This window comes from Cynocephalus volans, chromosome 2 (assembly GCF_027409185.1).
Source record: "Cynocephalus volans isolate mCynVol1 chromosome 2, mCynVol1.pri, whole genome shotgun sequence".
NCBI classification, from domain to species: domain Eukaryota; kingdom Metazoa; phylum Chordata; class Mammalia; order Dermoptera; family Cynocephalidae; genus Cynocephalus; species Cynocephalus volans.
This window is the reverse complement of record NC_084461.1, coordinates 180,881,050-180,896,775: the sequence shown is the minus strand read 5'-3', so window position 1 is coordinate 180,896,775 and position 15,726 is coordinate 180,881,050. Positions and strand designations below refer to the sequence as shown.

Here is a 15,726-nt window from a genome sequence, read left to right as displayed (position 1 = left end):
TTCAGCGTCTTTCTTTTCTCAGTCCACACGTTCTGTTTGGGATCCATCCCAGGGATAGCCAATGTAACTCCAGGCTTCTCTCTGCTGCATAGTTGGCTCCCAGCTGGCTGTGCTCCTGAGGGACACCGGTTCCCCTAAATGGGTTTCTACTGTCTCCTCACACAGTCCCTACATTTTCCTCCTCTGGGTAGTTTTAAGGTTACCAGGGTGTGGAAACGAATTTGAAACTGACCATGCCACGTCCCCTGGAATATGACCAGTAAGGAATCCAAGGCTTCCTGCGGACTGAGGTCTCTTCACAGATTGCTGTGGAAAATGAGGCTTATATCCTCTCTCAGCACCTTGTGGGAGTGGACCCAAGGTCTCTGCTGGTCCTTGTTAGAGCAGGCCCAGAGCCACTACTACGCCCCAGGGGAGCCCGCGCATGGCCATCACTCGTCTCTGTGGGAGGCACACGCGGCCAGCTCTGATAGTGGTCCCCGCGGGAGCCGGCCCGCGGCCACCCTGGTTCCTGTGGAAATAAGCCCGCCACCCCTGGTCCCGGTAGAAGGGGACCCACCGCGCCCCTGTGATGGCCCTCCTGGGAGCTACCCCCCACCCCCTCCCCACCCCGCGCGCTCCCTTTCCGCCCTGCGCGTTTCCTCCCCACCCTCCCGCGCGCCCCCTTTCCACTCCGCACGACCCCCTCCCTGCCCCAGCGCAGGATGAACGAGCGCGGGCGCGGCCTCGGGGAGCGGCGGGCGGGAACGACAGAGCGCTGCCGGCCGCCCCGGCGCCCCAGGCGTCCGCGTCTGCGCCGCCCCCCGGGCCTGGTTGGCGGCGGGGCCGGTCGATGGCCCGGGCGGCGGCGACGGCATGCGGCTCCTGTTCCTGGCGGTTCTGCGGCGGCACACGGGCAACGCCGTTACGGCCGAGCGCGTCCGGTAGGTGCGGGCCGCGTCGGGCGAGTGTCCCACCCAGCCGGGGACGAGGGGCCCGGGGGCCCGGGGAGCTCTGCCAGGCCCCACAGCCGTGCAGGGCCCGCGCGCCCAAACGGACAGGTAGCAGGCGCGGGACCTGCAGGAGCGCGCGGGGGTGGCGGGCTCAGCTCCGGCCACCCGCGGCGCCAGTCCTTGTCGCCCACCTGGGCGCAGGTGGAGACCGCGTGGTGGGTCTGCTCCAGTGTGACGGGTGTGCGGGCGATCGCTGCAGTGCAAGGCGCTACGGCGGCTCTGCGAAGGCAGCTGCATGTGCTCCCAGCAGGTCTCTGCGTGGCTGTCTCCATTTTTCCTTACCCTTAATAGTGGGCGCTCTAGGTTTGGGGGTTAGGGCAAGTAGACAGGGCGAGAGCTGCCTGTGCGAGTGTGCTGTGTGGACAGGATGCCCAGAGAAGGCCTCTCCGCTAGCGTGAGATTTGAGCAGAATCCTGCGTGATGTGAGGACGGACCCTAAAGCTCTGGGTGGGACAGGATTTCCAGGCAGAGGTTACAGCAAATGGAAAACTTGCCTTTCTCATCCAGGAGTCTGGTTTGTAAAAGCGTTGCTGCATCCTGCTGTTTCAAGTAGCTTCCGCTCTTCCCCTCCCGAGTTCTCTGGTTCCATGTTGCCCATCTTCCAGTCTGGTTAACTTCTTAATACTTATCTTTTTTGCAGTTATCTTGCTTTATTTGTTTACTTGCTTATTTTGTCTTCTGGAATGTAAGCCTGGGCCGCAGGGAGGACAGGGAAGAGGCTGCTTCATTAATCTCAGGCTCCTTCCTGCCTGGTTGAAGCAATCTGTGTTACCTGGATGAAGGAATTAGGTTAAGCAGGGGATGCAAAAGTGCCTGGCTTAGTGCCTGAATCTCTCTCTCTCTTTTTTTTTTTAAACAAACTGACTTGCTTCATGAAATTTCCCAATTTACTTCCCCTCTGTGGATCTGTTTCCTCATCATTAAAATGAGCAACTGGAGCTCCACCAACATTTTGATGTCCCTTTAAGCTAAAACATGTTACAGTTCTCCTAAAGATCATAAGTGAAAATGACCAATAGAGTATCAGTCTGTTTTCTGAAGTTTACTGGAGAGTTTACAATTAGGATTTTCATTGTACAGGTTTATCTTAAATCTAATCCAGTGACATTCTGTGAACTCTTTGGGCCAAGCAGTGGAGAAGCCCACTGTGGCCGGGCTCTGTTGTTTGGAGCACATTACAGTGGGGGAGAGACAGGGAGGAGGAAACAGATAGTGAAGGGTACTCTTGAGAAAACAAAAGGAGATACGTGGCGGTGAGTGTGGCTGCTTTAGATAATGGGATCTGGGGAGGACTCTCTGAGCAAGTGACATTAAAGCTAAGACCGAAAGGAGGCAGCCACACAGATCTGGGAGGATCATCCCAGGAAGGTCCTGAGGTAGGAGCAAACTTGACATGCTTGAGAAACAGAAAGAAGGCAAAGGCCACGGGAATACAATGAGTGAGGGGCAAGTGCTAGGAAATAAGGTAAGAGATGGAGAGAGAGAGAGAGAGAGAGAGGGGAGAGAGAGAGAGAGAGAGAGAGAGAGAGAGAGAGGCCAGATCTAGCTGAGTCTTGTATGCATGGTAGGGAGAACAGTCTGTGCTTAAGAAAGTTGAGAAATAAATACCTGTTATTTAACATGTGGCTTCTAACTAGAACTATAAAGCCACATCTTCCCAGGGCCCATAGTTACGTCTACCCAAAGGCCACTCGTTACTTCTGTGCCAATTCAGAGGCAAACTAGAAAAATAACTGGTTGATGCTCTCCCTAGATTCACTCATTCCTTTATTCCTTCATGCAGCCCGTTTGTTGTGCACCTTTGATGCCGCGTGCCTTGCTAGCCCTTGGGGATTCAGAGGTGGACGTGGCAGGCACGGCCTGTACAGAAAGCTGAAGTCAAGCTGCAGTGCAGAGCCATTTAGTTCTTTTGTTTTCCTGGATGTGCAGGAAGCAGAGTAAAAGTTGCTATTCGTGCTTTGGTTTCTCTTCAGGGCCAGCTTTTGTCTTCCCTTACCTCAGGAAGGATTGCAGGTAGAAGCAAAGGGAAAAAGTGGAAGTTGTTTAAAGACACTTTCTGTCTTGTGAAAGGTGAGGTTCCTTGAGGAACTGATGCTTGTGTCCTGGAAGGGGAGGGGAGGGTGGTTCCCATGGCGACAGATATTGTTTTTGAGCCAATCAGCAGTGAGCAGAGAAAACTGAAGGATCCCTTCAAATATTCTCTGCAAAAAACTCCAGTGACCCTCTAGTGAGCCTGGACAGTGGGGGAGAGAGCCCCTCAAATGAATAAGACTGGAGATTTCATTAGCCTAGCAGAATAGGTTGTCTGAATTAGGTGACTGGCTTTAAAGAAAAGGAATGGGTTCATTCTTGTACTTGCAAGTTTGTCATTGTAAATTAACATCCGATACATAAATAGTGATGCTAAATTGTGATGAATACATAATATGAAAAGTCCAGAGCACTCTGGGAGCATATAGGTGGAGAACTGATCCCAGACTAGAGGTGCGGGAAAGCCATTTGGTGCTTTCAGATACCAGCTCCCCTGCGTAAAAACTGCAAGGTGTAGGCCAGGCTGCTGAATAGTTTTGTGTCTCAGTGTCCTTATCCATAACAGGGCTGCTGGCGTGACCTGCCTCGTAGGGTTGTTATGAGTGTCACAAATCAGTACATTTTCAGTGTTTTAAGTTTTAATACCATGTCTGGCACATGGCATGCACTTAATAAATGTGAGCTACTAACAAGAATAATGGACCTTAGTTATTGAGGCAAGGGAAGGGAGGGAGAAGTGTGTCTCAGGCAGAGTGACTGCCAGTGGTATGATGGGAAGAGAGTATCCCCTCCAGAACTGAGAGTTGTGCAGCCGTAGCAGCATAGGATAACTCCAGATCAGTGGTTCTTAATGGGAGCATGGGGCAGAGAGGATATGTGAGGGGGAGGGAGCAATTTTGCTCCCCAGGGACACTTGGCAATGTCTAGAGACAGAGACATTCTTGGTTGTCATCGCAGGTGTTGGGAAGATATGAGCATCGAGTGGGCAGAGTCCAGAGATGCTTTTAAATATCCTACAGTGCATAGGACAGTCCCCAGCAACCGAGAGTGATCCTGCTCAAAATGTCAGTAGTGTTGAAGCCGATGACCCCTGCTCTAGGTAGGGTCAAGGGATGTGGATGGAGAGGTAGACAGGACCTCTGTTATACAGAACCAAGAACAGTAACTACAAAAGGCTATTGGGTTTCTATTTAGTCCCAGATCACATTGGCTGTGGTGTGGAGGGTGAGTTAGGATGATTATAGAGAAGATGACTAAGCATCTGGGTTTGGTGTATTTAAGAAGTAGGATAAACAGGACTTGCAATTGAGTGTGGCCAGTGAGGGAGAGAAAGCCAATGAATTCCTTCATTAGAAAGGAAAAATATTGGGGAAAATAGAGAAATCTCAGGTGTACAGTGGTATTCATAGTAAGCTTGGGCCTCTGCTATCTAGTATTTTTTTTAAGCAGATGTCATTGATAGAATAGAATAAAGTGTTTTTTGGGAAAATAATCTGTCTGGGGAATCAATAGTCTGAGAGTCAATGATATCTTGTCTGTGTGTCACTTTAAATAATCTTCAGCATAAGCAGTGTGTGGGATGTGTGAGTTAATTTAACTTATAACCCACAGGCTGTTAGTTAGGCCACCCACCCTCCAGAGATGCCTCCAAGGACACGACAGAGGATTTGTTCATTACCATAAAGCATTTCAGAAATAATTAGCAGTGTCCAAGATGTGTGGTCTTCTGGGAAGATGACATGTGTCCCTTGAATAAGAAATCAGGTAACCCACACAGGCAGAGCAGCCCTTGAGGTCCACAGCTCTGACTGGTCTTGTGTCCCTCTGGAACCCTCTGTCATCTGGCCCAGCTAGAAGTTTGGCTGGCCTGGCTCTCAGAGAGTGGTTGGGTGTGGACACTTCAGGCAAGGTACTCTTAGGACAGAGAGAGGGGACACAGTCCAGAAGACCGTGACTCGTGGACTCTGACTGTGCTGTGTCTGCTTAGCAGAATTTGGAGTGAGAATTACTTTCATTGTAGGATGCATCTGGTAGTGAAACTGAAAGGGAAGGGACAAATGGGTCCCCACCCAGCTCTCATCCCCTGAGACTGTAAACATTTGCCCAAAGCACCTGACAGTCTTTATCAAACAGGGCAAATTGGTTTAGGTCTGTTCCTAACGGTGAAGTTAAAAATTAAAAGCAGTTCTGGTAAGTAAAAAATAGGGTCAGAAAGCTCATTTTACTTGTGGAGGAGAAATAAATTGCAAAAGTAATGGACATAAGCTCTCTTGCTCAACCCATCCTCGCCATGTGACATCATGGTCACAACAGGACCCTGTAGAGAGGTCCCCACCAGAAGAAAGCCCTCACCAGATGCACCCCCGGACCATAGATTCCCCAGCCTCCAAAACTATAAGAAATAAATTTCATTTCTTCATAAATTACCTAGTTTTACATATTCTGTTATAAGCAACAGAAACAGACTAATACAGGCCTTTAAGAGGTGTTTGGATCATGAAGACTATGCCATCATGAATCGATTAATCTGTTCATGGAGTAATGGGTCATCATGGGTGTGGACTGGTGGCTTTATAAGGAGAGCTATTGCCATCCTCACCATGTGATACCCTGCTTTGCCAGTGTCACCACAAGACTCTGTACAGAGCTACCACCAAGAAGAAGGCCCTCATCATCTGTGCCCCTTGGACTGTGGACTCCCCAGCCTTCATAAATAAAGTAGAGAGAGAGAATGCTTCCTAACCCATTCTATGAGGTCAGCATTACATTAATATCAAAAGAATAAAGACATAGCATAAAGGAAATCTGCAAACCAATATCTCTCATTAATGTGGATGCAAAAATTTTCAACAAAATATTAGCATATTGAATCTGACAGTGCATATAAAGAATTTTATAACATGATCAAGTGGGATTTATCTCAGATATACAACACTGATTCAACATTTGAAAGTCAATTTATATTAAGCTATCATATCAATAGGCTAAAAAAGAAAATCATATGATCACATCTTTAGTTGAAGAAAAAGCATTTGACATGTTAAAAACTTTCACGTTAAAAACTTTCATCAAACTGGACATAGAGGGAAACTTCCTCAACTTGATAAAGAACACCTACAAAAAAAATTACAGCTAACATTATCCTTAGTGGTGAAAAACAAGATGCTTTCCTCATAAGACTGAGAACAAAGCAAGGATGTTCCTGCTGTCCAATACTGTTCAACACTGTACAGGAAATCCTAGCTAATGCAATAAAAGAAAAGGAAGAAAAATGTTATACATATTGGGAGGAAAGAAATAAAACTGTCTTTGTTGACTGAAGACAAGTTTTTCGATGTAGAAAATCTAAAAGAATTGACAAAAAATGAAACAAAACTAAAACAAACAAAAAATTTCCTGGAGATAGTAAGCAGTTATAGAAAGGTTGCAGGATATCAGGTTAATATACAAGTCAATCACTTTCCTATATTCCAGCAATAAACAAATGGAATCTGAAACTACAGACACATTATCATTAACATTAGCATCACCTCAAAATAAAGAACGTAGGTATAAACCTACCAAAATACATACAAGATCTATACGAGGAAAATTATGAAGCTCTGATGAGAGTTATCAAAGAAAAACTAAACAAATGGAGAAATATTCCCTGTTCTTACTTGACAAAGTATTGTCAAGATATCAGTACATCCAAACTTGATTTATAGATGCAATGCAGAGTCACTCAAAATTCCAAGTTATTGTATGAATATTGATAAACTGATTCTAAAGTTCATCTGAAAAAGGCAAAAGACCCAGAAGAGCCAACACAATACTGAAGAAGAACAAAGTCAGTAATGGCAGTAACCGACTTCAAGGTTTACTGCAAAGCTACAGTAATCAAGATAGTCTGGCACTGGCAAAAGAACAGAAAAATAGATTAATGGAACAGAATAAAGAGCCCAGAAATAAACCTACACAAGCACAGTCAACTGGGGACAGGGCGAACTGGGGAGAGAACGCGATTAGAAGGGAGATGGGACGATAAGGCAGATGGTCCCAGCAAGTCCAGAAAATTTAGGTGAATCAGAGATGAGGAGTGTTTCGATCCGGAGCGATGTTTGGGGATGTCATATTGCCGATGAGGTCGGTCCAGTCGGGAGCTGGGAGGAGCGGTAGCGGGTGGAAGCTGGAAGAGAGCGAGAATGAGGAAAGGAGATGGAAAAGGCATAGGACCTTTCTGGAAGTCCTGCGGGACGGGAGGGGGAGAGAGCAGAGGCTAACGGGGAGGAAGCTGGTTGCTGACGTTTGAGCGTATTCGATGCTGCCATAAGGGGAAGAGGGAAGAGGAATCCGAAAAAGATGCAGGTGCGCTGGACAGGTAGCTCTGGAGAAGTCGAGAGGGGCAGCTGAAGGGGCGTGGCCTCTGACGGAGGGGCGTGACCGATGCTGGAGGGGCGTGGCCGCTGCGGGGAGCTGCTCTGACGCTGCAGGTGCAGGAGGGGTGGACTTGGTGGTGGGGACTTAAGGGCCTCCCTGTCTTGCAGCCGTGACTGGCTCTCTGAAGGAGGAGGCAGGGCAATGCCCTGGTAATGGTAGGACGGGTGAGGACCGCAGAGGCTGGAGGAGAGGACAGGTGTGAACACCATCAGCCCTCCCTGGGTTACTGCGAGAGCCTCTTACCTTGCTTCCGAACTTCTACCCTCAGCCCGTTCATTTTGAACCCAGCGGTCAGCCTGATGCTGTTGAAAAGCTAAGCTAGATCAGTCTCTTCTCTGCTCATCACCCCAATACACACAAGTTCCCACGAGGCTCTGCCGTGCTCTGTGGACGCTATTGCCCTCTCCCCTCGCCCCCGCCTTTGACATCGCCCGCCCAGCTACGGCCTTGATCACCACCCCCCATCCCCCAACCCCCGTTCTTCCAAAACCCAAACATGGTCTTGTCTCAGGCTCTTTGCATCCGCACTTCCCTGTGATAGTGTTCTTTTCTGTTTATTTGAATTTACTTATTTTTTGTTTACATTTTTATTTTTAATTGACAGCTGATAACTGCATATATTTTTGGGTGTGTGTGTGATGCTTTGATGTAGGTATACAATGTGGAATGATGATATCAAGCTAATTAACATATCCATCACCTAACATACCTATTTTTTTCTGTAGTGAAACATTTAAAATCTATTCTTTTTGCAGTTTTGAAATGTCTAATACATTATTATTGATTGTGGCCACCATGTTGTACAATAGATCTTGGAAATGGATTCCTACGGTCTGACAGTTTGTACCCTTTGGTCAACATGTCCCCACCTCCCATCCCCCAGCCTCTGGTAACCACTATGCTACTCCTCTTCTGTAAGTTCAACTTTGTCAGATTCCACATCTTTCCCTTTCAGTATTCACATGGCTCACTCCCTCAGTGCCTTCAGATTTTTATTCAAATGTCACCATCTTACTTACTGAGACCTCCACTACCCTCCCAACTTAAGTTGCAGCCCTTTCCCACCTGACAATCTCCCTTTCCTCCTCTACGCCCCCCTACCCCCTCTTGAGCACTTACCCACATCTGACTAGAGTAGATATTAGTTCATATCTGGCTTATTGACCTTCTCTCTGCTCCAGAAAGTCAGCTCTGTGTGGGCAGGGATTTGTGTCTGTTTTGTCCCTTACCAACCCAGCCCCTCAGATGGTGCTGGGCATACAGCAGGCGCCTATGCAGAGTGAGAGAACAGGCAATGAAGAGATCCACAGTCTATTGCTCTCAGTCCACCTCACGGTTTTCCCAGCTGGTTTTCAATGCCTTGGTGCAGTCACGGAGAAAGCCAAGGGTTGGGGTTTCCCCGTGGCATTGCATGTGGAGCTACAAAAAGCATGGGGGAGAAGAGAGTTTATGGTATTGACAAGAAACTAATTGAGTGTGGAACCTTATCAGAATTGGGAGAAAAGGTAGGAGGGGCTGCCTGTCAGAAGCGGTGGAGGTAAGTGGTCTGGAAGTCCAGACGAGGGAAAAGGACTGCTGTAGCGGAAGGGACTGAGCCAGCCTGGAGTGGAAATGTGAGCTGTTGTTAGAGACTGTGATGGATTTATGAAGAAGCCCGATGTCACAACCAGGTTTGATATACTCGGACAATGAAGGCTATAAGCTACTGCTGTGGTATAGGTTAGAGATTGTCAGCTTCAAGGAAGTGGATTGAATTGAAAACTTAGTTGGATTGAAAACCCAACCCAAATTGGCTTAGACAATGAAGGGAATTGAGTGGCTAATGCTGTTAAGAAGTCTAGAGGAGGGGCCTCCTTCGGGCTTGATTTTGCAGCCAAGATGATGTGGACAAGAGTCCATTTCTCCCTATATCTTGGGTCCATTTCCTATTTCTGGCAGGCTCTGCTTGCCAGTACCTCCCACGGCTTCCTACACCCCAGTTCAGGCCCAGCAAGAATCAGTGAGTCTGAGTCTCTGAAAATATCACCCCAGATCTCAGAATTGAGCATGGGGAAGTGGACGAGTGGGAAGGTAGATGTTCTGATTGGCATCAGCCAGCAGGAGCACCCCTGATCTGGGGGTGGGGTCCTTCCTATTCACATAAGTGACAAGGGACATCAAGGCATTAGAAAGAAGGAATGTGGGAATGGATGCTGGGGGGCCAACCCACTCTAGCCCAAAAAGCTGTGCTCCTTCTTAGGAATAAAGTAAATGGGAAAGCAGACCTCTGTGAGCTTTGGAAGATTTAGGGAAATAACAGGTATTGATAACATTGAAGGAGCGACAAATACTATTGGGAACATTGGGAAGATTCTCATAGGAAATAAAATCCCAGATTCTCTTGGTAAACTGGCCTTGGCAGCAGGGAGGAGGGCATCTGTGTGCGACCCACCACAGGGAGCTGAATGGAGTCTGGCCTGGTGCAACCCAGTGGAAACATAACGTGAGCCGCACAGGTCATCTTCAATTTTCTAGGAATCACATTAGACAAAGCGAAAGGAAACAGATAAAATCAATTTTGATAATGTATTCTCTGTAATTCATTATATCCGAATATTATGATTTCGTCCTATCTAGAAATAAAGTATAAATCTATTTTATAAATGTATTTTAAAAATATAGCTTATATATGTATAAATATAAATATGCATGTATTAACAAGCTGTATGTGTATTTTATACTTAGCACACCTCTGTTTACACTGGGTGCATTTCAAGTGCTTGGTTGCCACATGTGGCTTTATCTTACTTGATGAGGGCCCAACCCCTGTAGGTGGGGCTTCCTCTCCAGCTTGGTGTGGAGCTTATGGTGTCTTATAACACTGCACTATAATCGTCTGAGCCAACCAGCCAGCCCACTCATGGTGTCTTATGGCTTTCCCCCATCCCTACCCCTCCTCAATTCATTTTCTTCATTAGCTTGATCTCAGTGGACATCTGTGTTCCAGGCACTTCCGGATCTAGTCCTTTGCCTTACAAGTCATTGTATTTTTGCATTCTTTAAAAAGAGTGATCTCATAACAGTCATCTCTTGAGGGCCAGAATCCCATTAAAAAGCATATACATTTTACAATTTACGTAACACATTTACAGAGATAACATCCGAAGCGACACCAATATTGTGCAAATAGGTTGCTGTCATCTCACTTAATTTACAGAAAGAATAAGGGGTTGCCTTCTTTCCAGTTTACCACTCTAAACTGGGACTTGTGAGTTTGTGTGTTTACTCAAAGACTTTATCTTTTCATTCCAAGACCAGCATTATTTCTTTTATATATCGCATATTCTTGACATATTGTTCAGAGAGTAACATTTTACAGTCCAACACAAGCAGCTTTTTTCTCATTGATGGAACAACAGATTACTGTTTCTTCAGGTGAGCTACAGATGAGGTTGCAGTCTCACCAGCAGGTGTGATGCGAAGCACGGGTCCTGCTAGGCAGTCACTGAGAGGCCCATGGGCTGGCCTGGCCAGAGGAATATCAGATTCCTATCTCCCATCTCAGAATCATGCAGGGGCCCATGAACATGGAATGGAATGCAGTTGTTGTTGCCTGCCCTACTTGATTTGCTCTTGCTACCTTTTTTTTTTTTTTTTTAACCAGACATTGTAGTCTATGAAAATTCTCATAAGTTAAACACAGAAATGATCAAGCTCCAGTGAGAGAGGATGGCTGTCAGCCTGGTGGAGGCAGGTCCTGCCATGAAATCTTGATTCAGGGATGCACAAATGGAGTTCTTCTTTTCCTAGAACTGCTAGGTATATGCTCAAAGTGTCTTACTTTATTGGTGATGCTTTCTTTCTCAAAAAAGCCTTTTTAAAAAAAAAAAAGTCAAATAGACTAGAGTTATTTGGGCATAATAGATGCTCAGTGAATTTATTAGTTGAATTGAATTATTACTCGATGGAAGGAATAAGGATAGAGTGATTTAAAGGTGTTACAAGTCAACTAGAAATGAGGGTGAAATTTTAGTCCATAGAGAATTAAGATTAAAAAAATTATTTAGAATATTTATGAGATCATAAAGTTAGTGTCTGATGGAGTTTGGATGTGTTGTCCCTGCCAAAACTCATGCGGAAATTTGATCTCCAATGTGGCAATGTTGGAAACTGATTGAGTCATGGGGGTGGATCCCTCATGAATGGATTAATGCTCTCCCTGGGGGAGGGGGGATTAATGAGTGAGTTCTCCCTCTGTTAGTTCCCGCAAGAGCTCGTGGCTTAAAAAGACGCTGGCGGGTCGGCCCGTGGCGCACTCAGGAGAGTGCAGCGCTTGGGAGCGCAGCGGCGCTGGCTGAGCGCGGTGCAGTGACACCTAGCCAAGGGTTGTGGTCGCCTTACCAGTCACAAAAAGACAAAAAAAATAAAAAATAAATAAAAAATAAATAAAAGACGCTGGCACTGCACCTTCTCTCTCTCTCTCTTGCTTCCTCTCTCTTGCTTCCTGTCACCATGTGATGTGCTTGTACACGCCAGCTGCCTGTCACTTTCCGCCATGAGTAGAAGCAGCCTGAGGCCCACGCCAGATGCAGCTGTCCCAGAATCGTAAGCCAAATAAACCTCTCTTCTTTATAAATTACCCAGTCTCAGGTATTCTGTTATAGCAACACAAAACGGACTAAAACAGTGTCCAAATGCCATTTGAAAATATGCTTAATAGATTAAGAGTAAGCCATTATCTATACCTACCACCTCCATTTCATATGCTCTGCTGTGCTGATTCTGCATAAGTCATAAATTTCTCACGAATGGATTCTCTAAGTAGAATTCAAAACCTTTCTTTTCCATTTATCAACACTGTTGTTTTTGCTGTTGTTGTTTCTCAATTTCTTAGAGCTTTAAGAAGATGGAATAGCAATTATTCACTTGTGCTCAGAAGCATGCTGAATTCTTATTTTTGTACGATATATTTTTTAGGCTGAAGTGAGCCAGTAGGTAGACTGCCTACAGGCTTCTTTCATGGTGCTGTTTGTCAGATGTCATCAGCATATCCAAAGGATGCTGAGTTTGGGGGGAGAGGGGTGGTGCTATTGACTAGCAATGACTGTATCAAAATTAACAGTGAGATGGTTAAGATCGAGATATATGCAATGTGCTCCAAGAGGATAAACTAACTGAAGTCCCAGGACCTTAGTTTTTCTTTACTTGCATAGTGATGTTGCAACATTGTGTATTTAATTTGCATTACAAAAAGGAAACAAAAAGAGAAAATTATCATTCATATATTAGTACGGAAGATGAATGTCAACATAAGCCCCAGAGTGGATGTGAGTTTGAAGATTTGAGTCTAATGTTTCTTTTGAGAACCTTTGTTTCCACATGACTCCAACAGTGCAAGTGACTTGATTATTTTATGATCGCAGGGCTTAAAGATACTAGATCTCTTTTCCCTCCCCTTCTTCCCCTCTGCTCGTCTCCCTCCTCCTCTTTCTTCTATTCTTGCTCTTATGATTTTGTACAATGTTGCCCCTAAATGCAAGCCAGCTAATTTATCTCCTGTTTGGCTGAAGAAATAACTATTTCATTGCCGGAGTTAAAAAAAAAAAAAAGAAAAGAAAAAGAAACAGAAAAAGCTGTTTTGGACTTGAACTTCATACTGTCTGGATGATTTAAGGGATTTTCAAGGGTAATTTTAAGTGTTCTTGATTTTCACCTATGTGCTGATTTTGTAACCAAAGCCCTAAGTAAGATGTGACTCCATCATTCACATGAGCGTGGTACGGAGGGATTAGAATAGAGGAAGGCTCAGAAGTAATGGAAATGTTGAGAGGGACTGTGGTGTGGTGGGGTCAGGGGCTGTCAGGAGAGTTATATAACAGGAGCTGGCCTGAGGAAGTGTCATATCACAGGCATAGAGTCTCAAGAAGGCGGAAGGGCAGGACTGGAGTTAGGATGGTAGGAGTGGGGCAGATAGATACACAGGGAATACCGTGTGCTAGACTAAGACGTTTAGACTCTATCCCAGAGACACATTCAGCCATTTATTTGTTTATTTTTTGAGCAAGACAGGGGTGGGCCCCATTCTCATGTAGGTTACAGTCGAACTGGTTACAGTGAGCTGTTTGAGGATTTTAATCAGGGCAGAGACCTGTTGTATGTATACATGCACACACACACACATACACCTCAAACAATTACATTGCACATGGTAAAAATAAAATCCAATAATAACAAAAAGGTGTGTGGTAAGAAGACAGTCTCCTTCCCATCTTAGTCCCTGGTTCTCCTCTTTAGACATAATCATTGCTATCTATTTCTTATGTATCCCTCTAGAGATATCTGTGCACATACAGTGTATATACACAAAGTATTCTTCACTTTGTTCTCTTTTCATTTATAATATATCTTGGAGTTCATTGTAAATTACTTCCTAATGATCTACTGTGTTCTTTGAATGGCAGAAGAGCCTGCTGGATGGATGTACCATAATAGAACCAGTGCCCTATACATGAATGTTGAGGTGGTTTTTAGTCTTTTTGCAACTTGAAACACAGCTGCAGTGCCTATTCTTGGGTGCATGTTTTTGCACATATAGTAAGCATATCTTTGTAGTAAGTTCCTAGAATTGGTGCTATATGGTCATAGAGTATGTACATTTTAAATTTGCTGGTTGTTGCTGCACTGCATACCAAAGAGGTTGTGCCAATCTACCCTCATACAAATAAAGTATAGGAGTGTTTATTTCATAAAGCCTCAGGCAAACTTTTCAACCTTTACAGATATTCTAGATGAAAAAAAGATGGCTGAAGTTGAGCACCATTTCCTTTATTTAAAAGTCCAATTATTTCAGGGCCGGCCCGTGGCTTACTTGGGAGAGTGTGGTGCTGATAACACCAAGGCCATGGGTTCGGGTCCCATAGAGGGATGGCCGGTTAGCTGACTGGGTGAGCATAGTGCTGACAACACCAAGTCAAGGGTTAAGATCCCCTTACCAGTCATCTTTTGGGAAAAAGAAAAGTCCAATTATTTCTTTTTCTATAAGCTGCAATTTTATGCCCATCCCTATTTTTTATTGGGTTTATTAGTCTTTTTTTTTCTTATGGAGCTATCTTATGAGAGCTCTTTACATATTAAGCAAACTAGCAAGTGTTGCAAATAGGTTTTTTTAAAAAATTTCTCATTTGTCTTTTGATTTTATTCATGCTATTGTTGCCATTCAGAAAGTTTCATTTTTGTTTATCAGATTTGTGTTTTAGATTTTTGTTACCAGGAATTGCACTGAGGAGAAAGAGAAGAGACGTGTTTAAAAGATGTTTGGGAGGTAGAATAGAAAGGCCATGCAATATTTTGAAGCTATGATAATAGGTGACTTTCAAAGTTTTTTTTTAAGAATGAAGTAATAGAGGAATAAAAATAAACTTTGTGTATCATTCATATTTAAGGGACAGGAAAAAATGTGGAATCGTGGGAATAGAGAAGGAATTTTCTGATAAAGCAAATGCACTAAAAAATGGCAGTGTTTGCCTGAATCTCATGGCTGCCAGGCCATCCTGAATGAGCCTTCACTCCCAGGCCATGGTACCATCCACAGTCTTGGGTATGGGAGACTGGTAGATGAATGGATATTGTCATTGACTATGAGCCTTGTCCCGTATTTTAAGGCCGATTGCCTCTAAAGGGAAATTCAGTAAATAAGTATTAGTGGCACTGATTTAAAGTCTGAATCGTAGCAGCAAACTATGGCATATTAATGTCACCCCTCCCCTTTTCCTTTCTCTGTTTGTGTTTTTTGGTTTAGGAGCCATCTAGAAGCTGCAGGACACGTGTGCATTCTGAAAGATGCCTTTGACTTTGGAAGCCCATCAGAAGTCGCAGACCTCATCACAGCAGAGAACTTGGAGGCTGCTCTGGCTCTTCATCTCTATAGGGGAGGCAGACTTTTGCAAGGTAACCCTCTTTCTTTTCAAAAGTAACACACTAGAACTCCTGAAAACCAGAAGCACTTACAATGTCAAGTAGTCCATGAAACAGTGTCTCCTGTTTATTTGATTCAAAAATGGAAGGGACACAGTAATCTCTTCGGTTTGTTTTTCTCCTGAGTAATTTTCTCAAATGATACAACTAAGCCATTTGAGAATCGATGTATATTGAAGCTGTTGTTACTTTATTAAGAGTATTATTCTGAATTTTTTCAGTGCATATTTCCTATATTGAAATATAATTTTCAAAAGTTAAAAATAGGACTCTTTCACAAATATGAAATGAGCATTTATGGAAAATTTTATTCAACCCATTAATTAACGAG

General features: G+C 44.7%; 1 protein-coding gene across 1 annotated transcript in view; it reads left to right on the top strand.

Moving 5' to 3' along the window:
- The first annotated feature begins 855 nt into the window (after window positions 1–855).
- GLT1D1 (glycosyltransferase 1 domain containing 1) overlaps window positions 856–15,726 on the top strand; it is a 96,044-nt gene continuing 81,173 nt past the window's right edge. Inside the window, exons 1-2 of the mRNA XM_063087723.1 lie at window positions 856–923; window positions 15,220–15,368. Coding sequence (XP_062943793.1) covers window positions 856–923; window positions 15,220–15,368 — 217 coding nt within the window. The remainder of the gene's footprint in view (window positions 924–15,219; window positions 15,369–15,726) is intronic.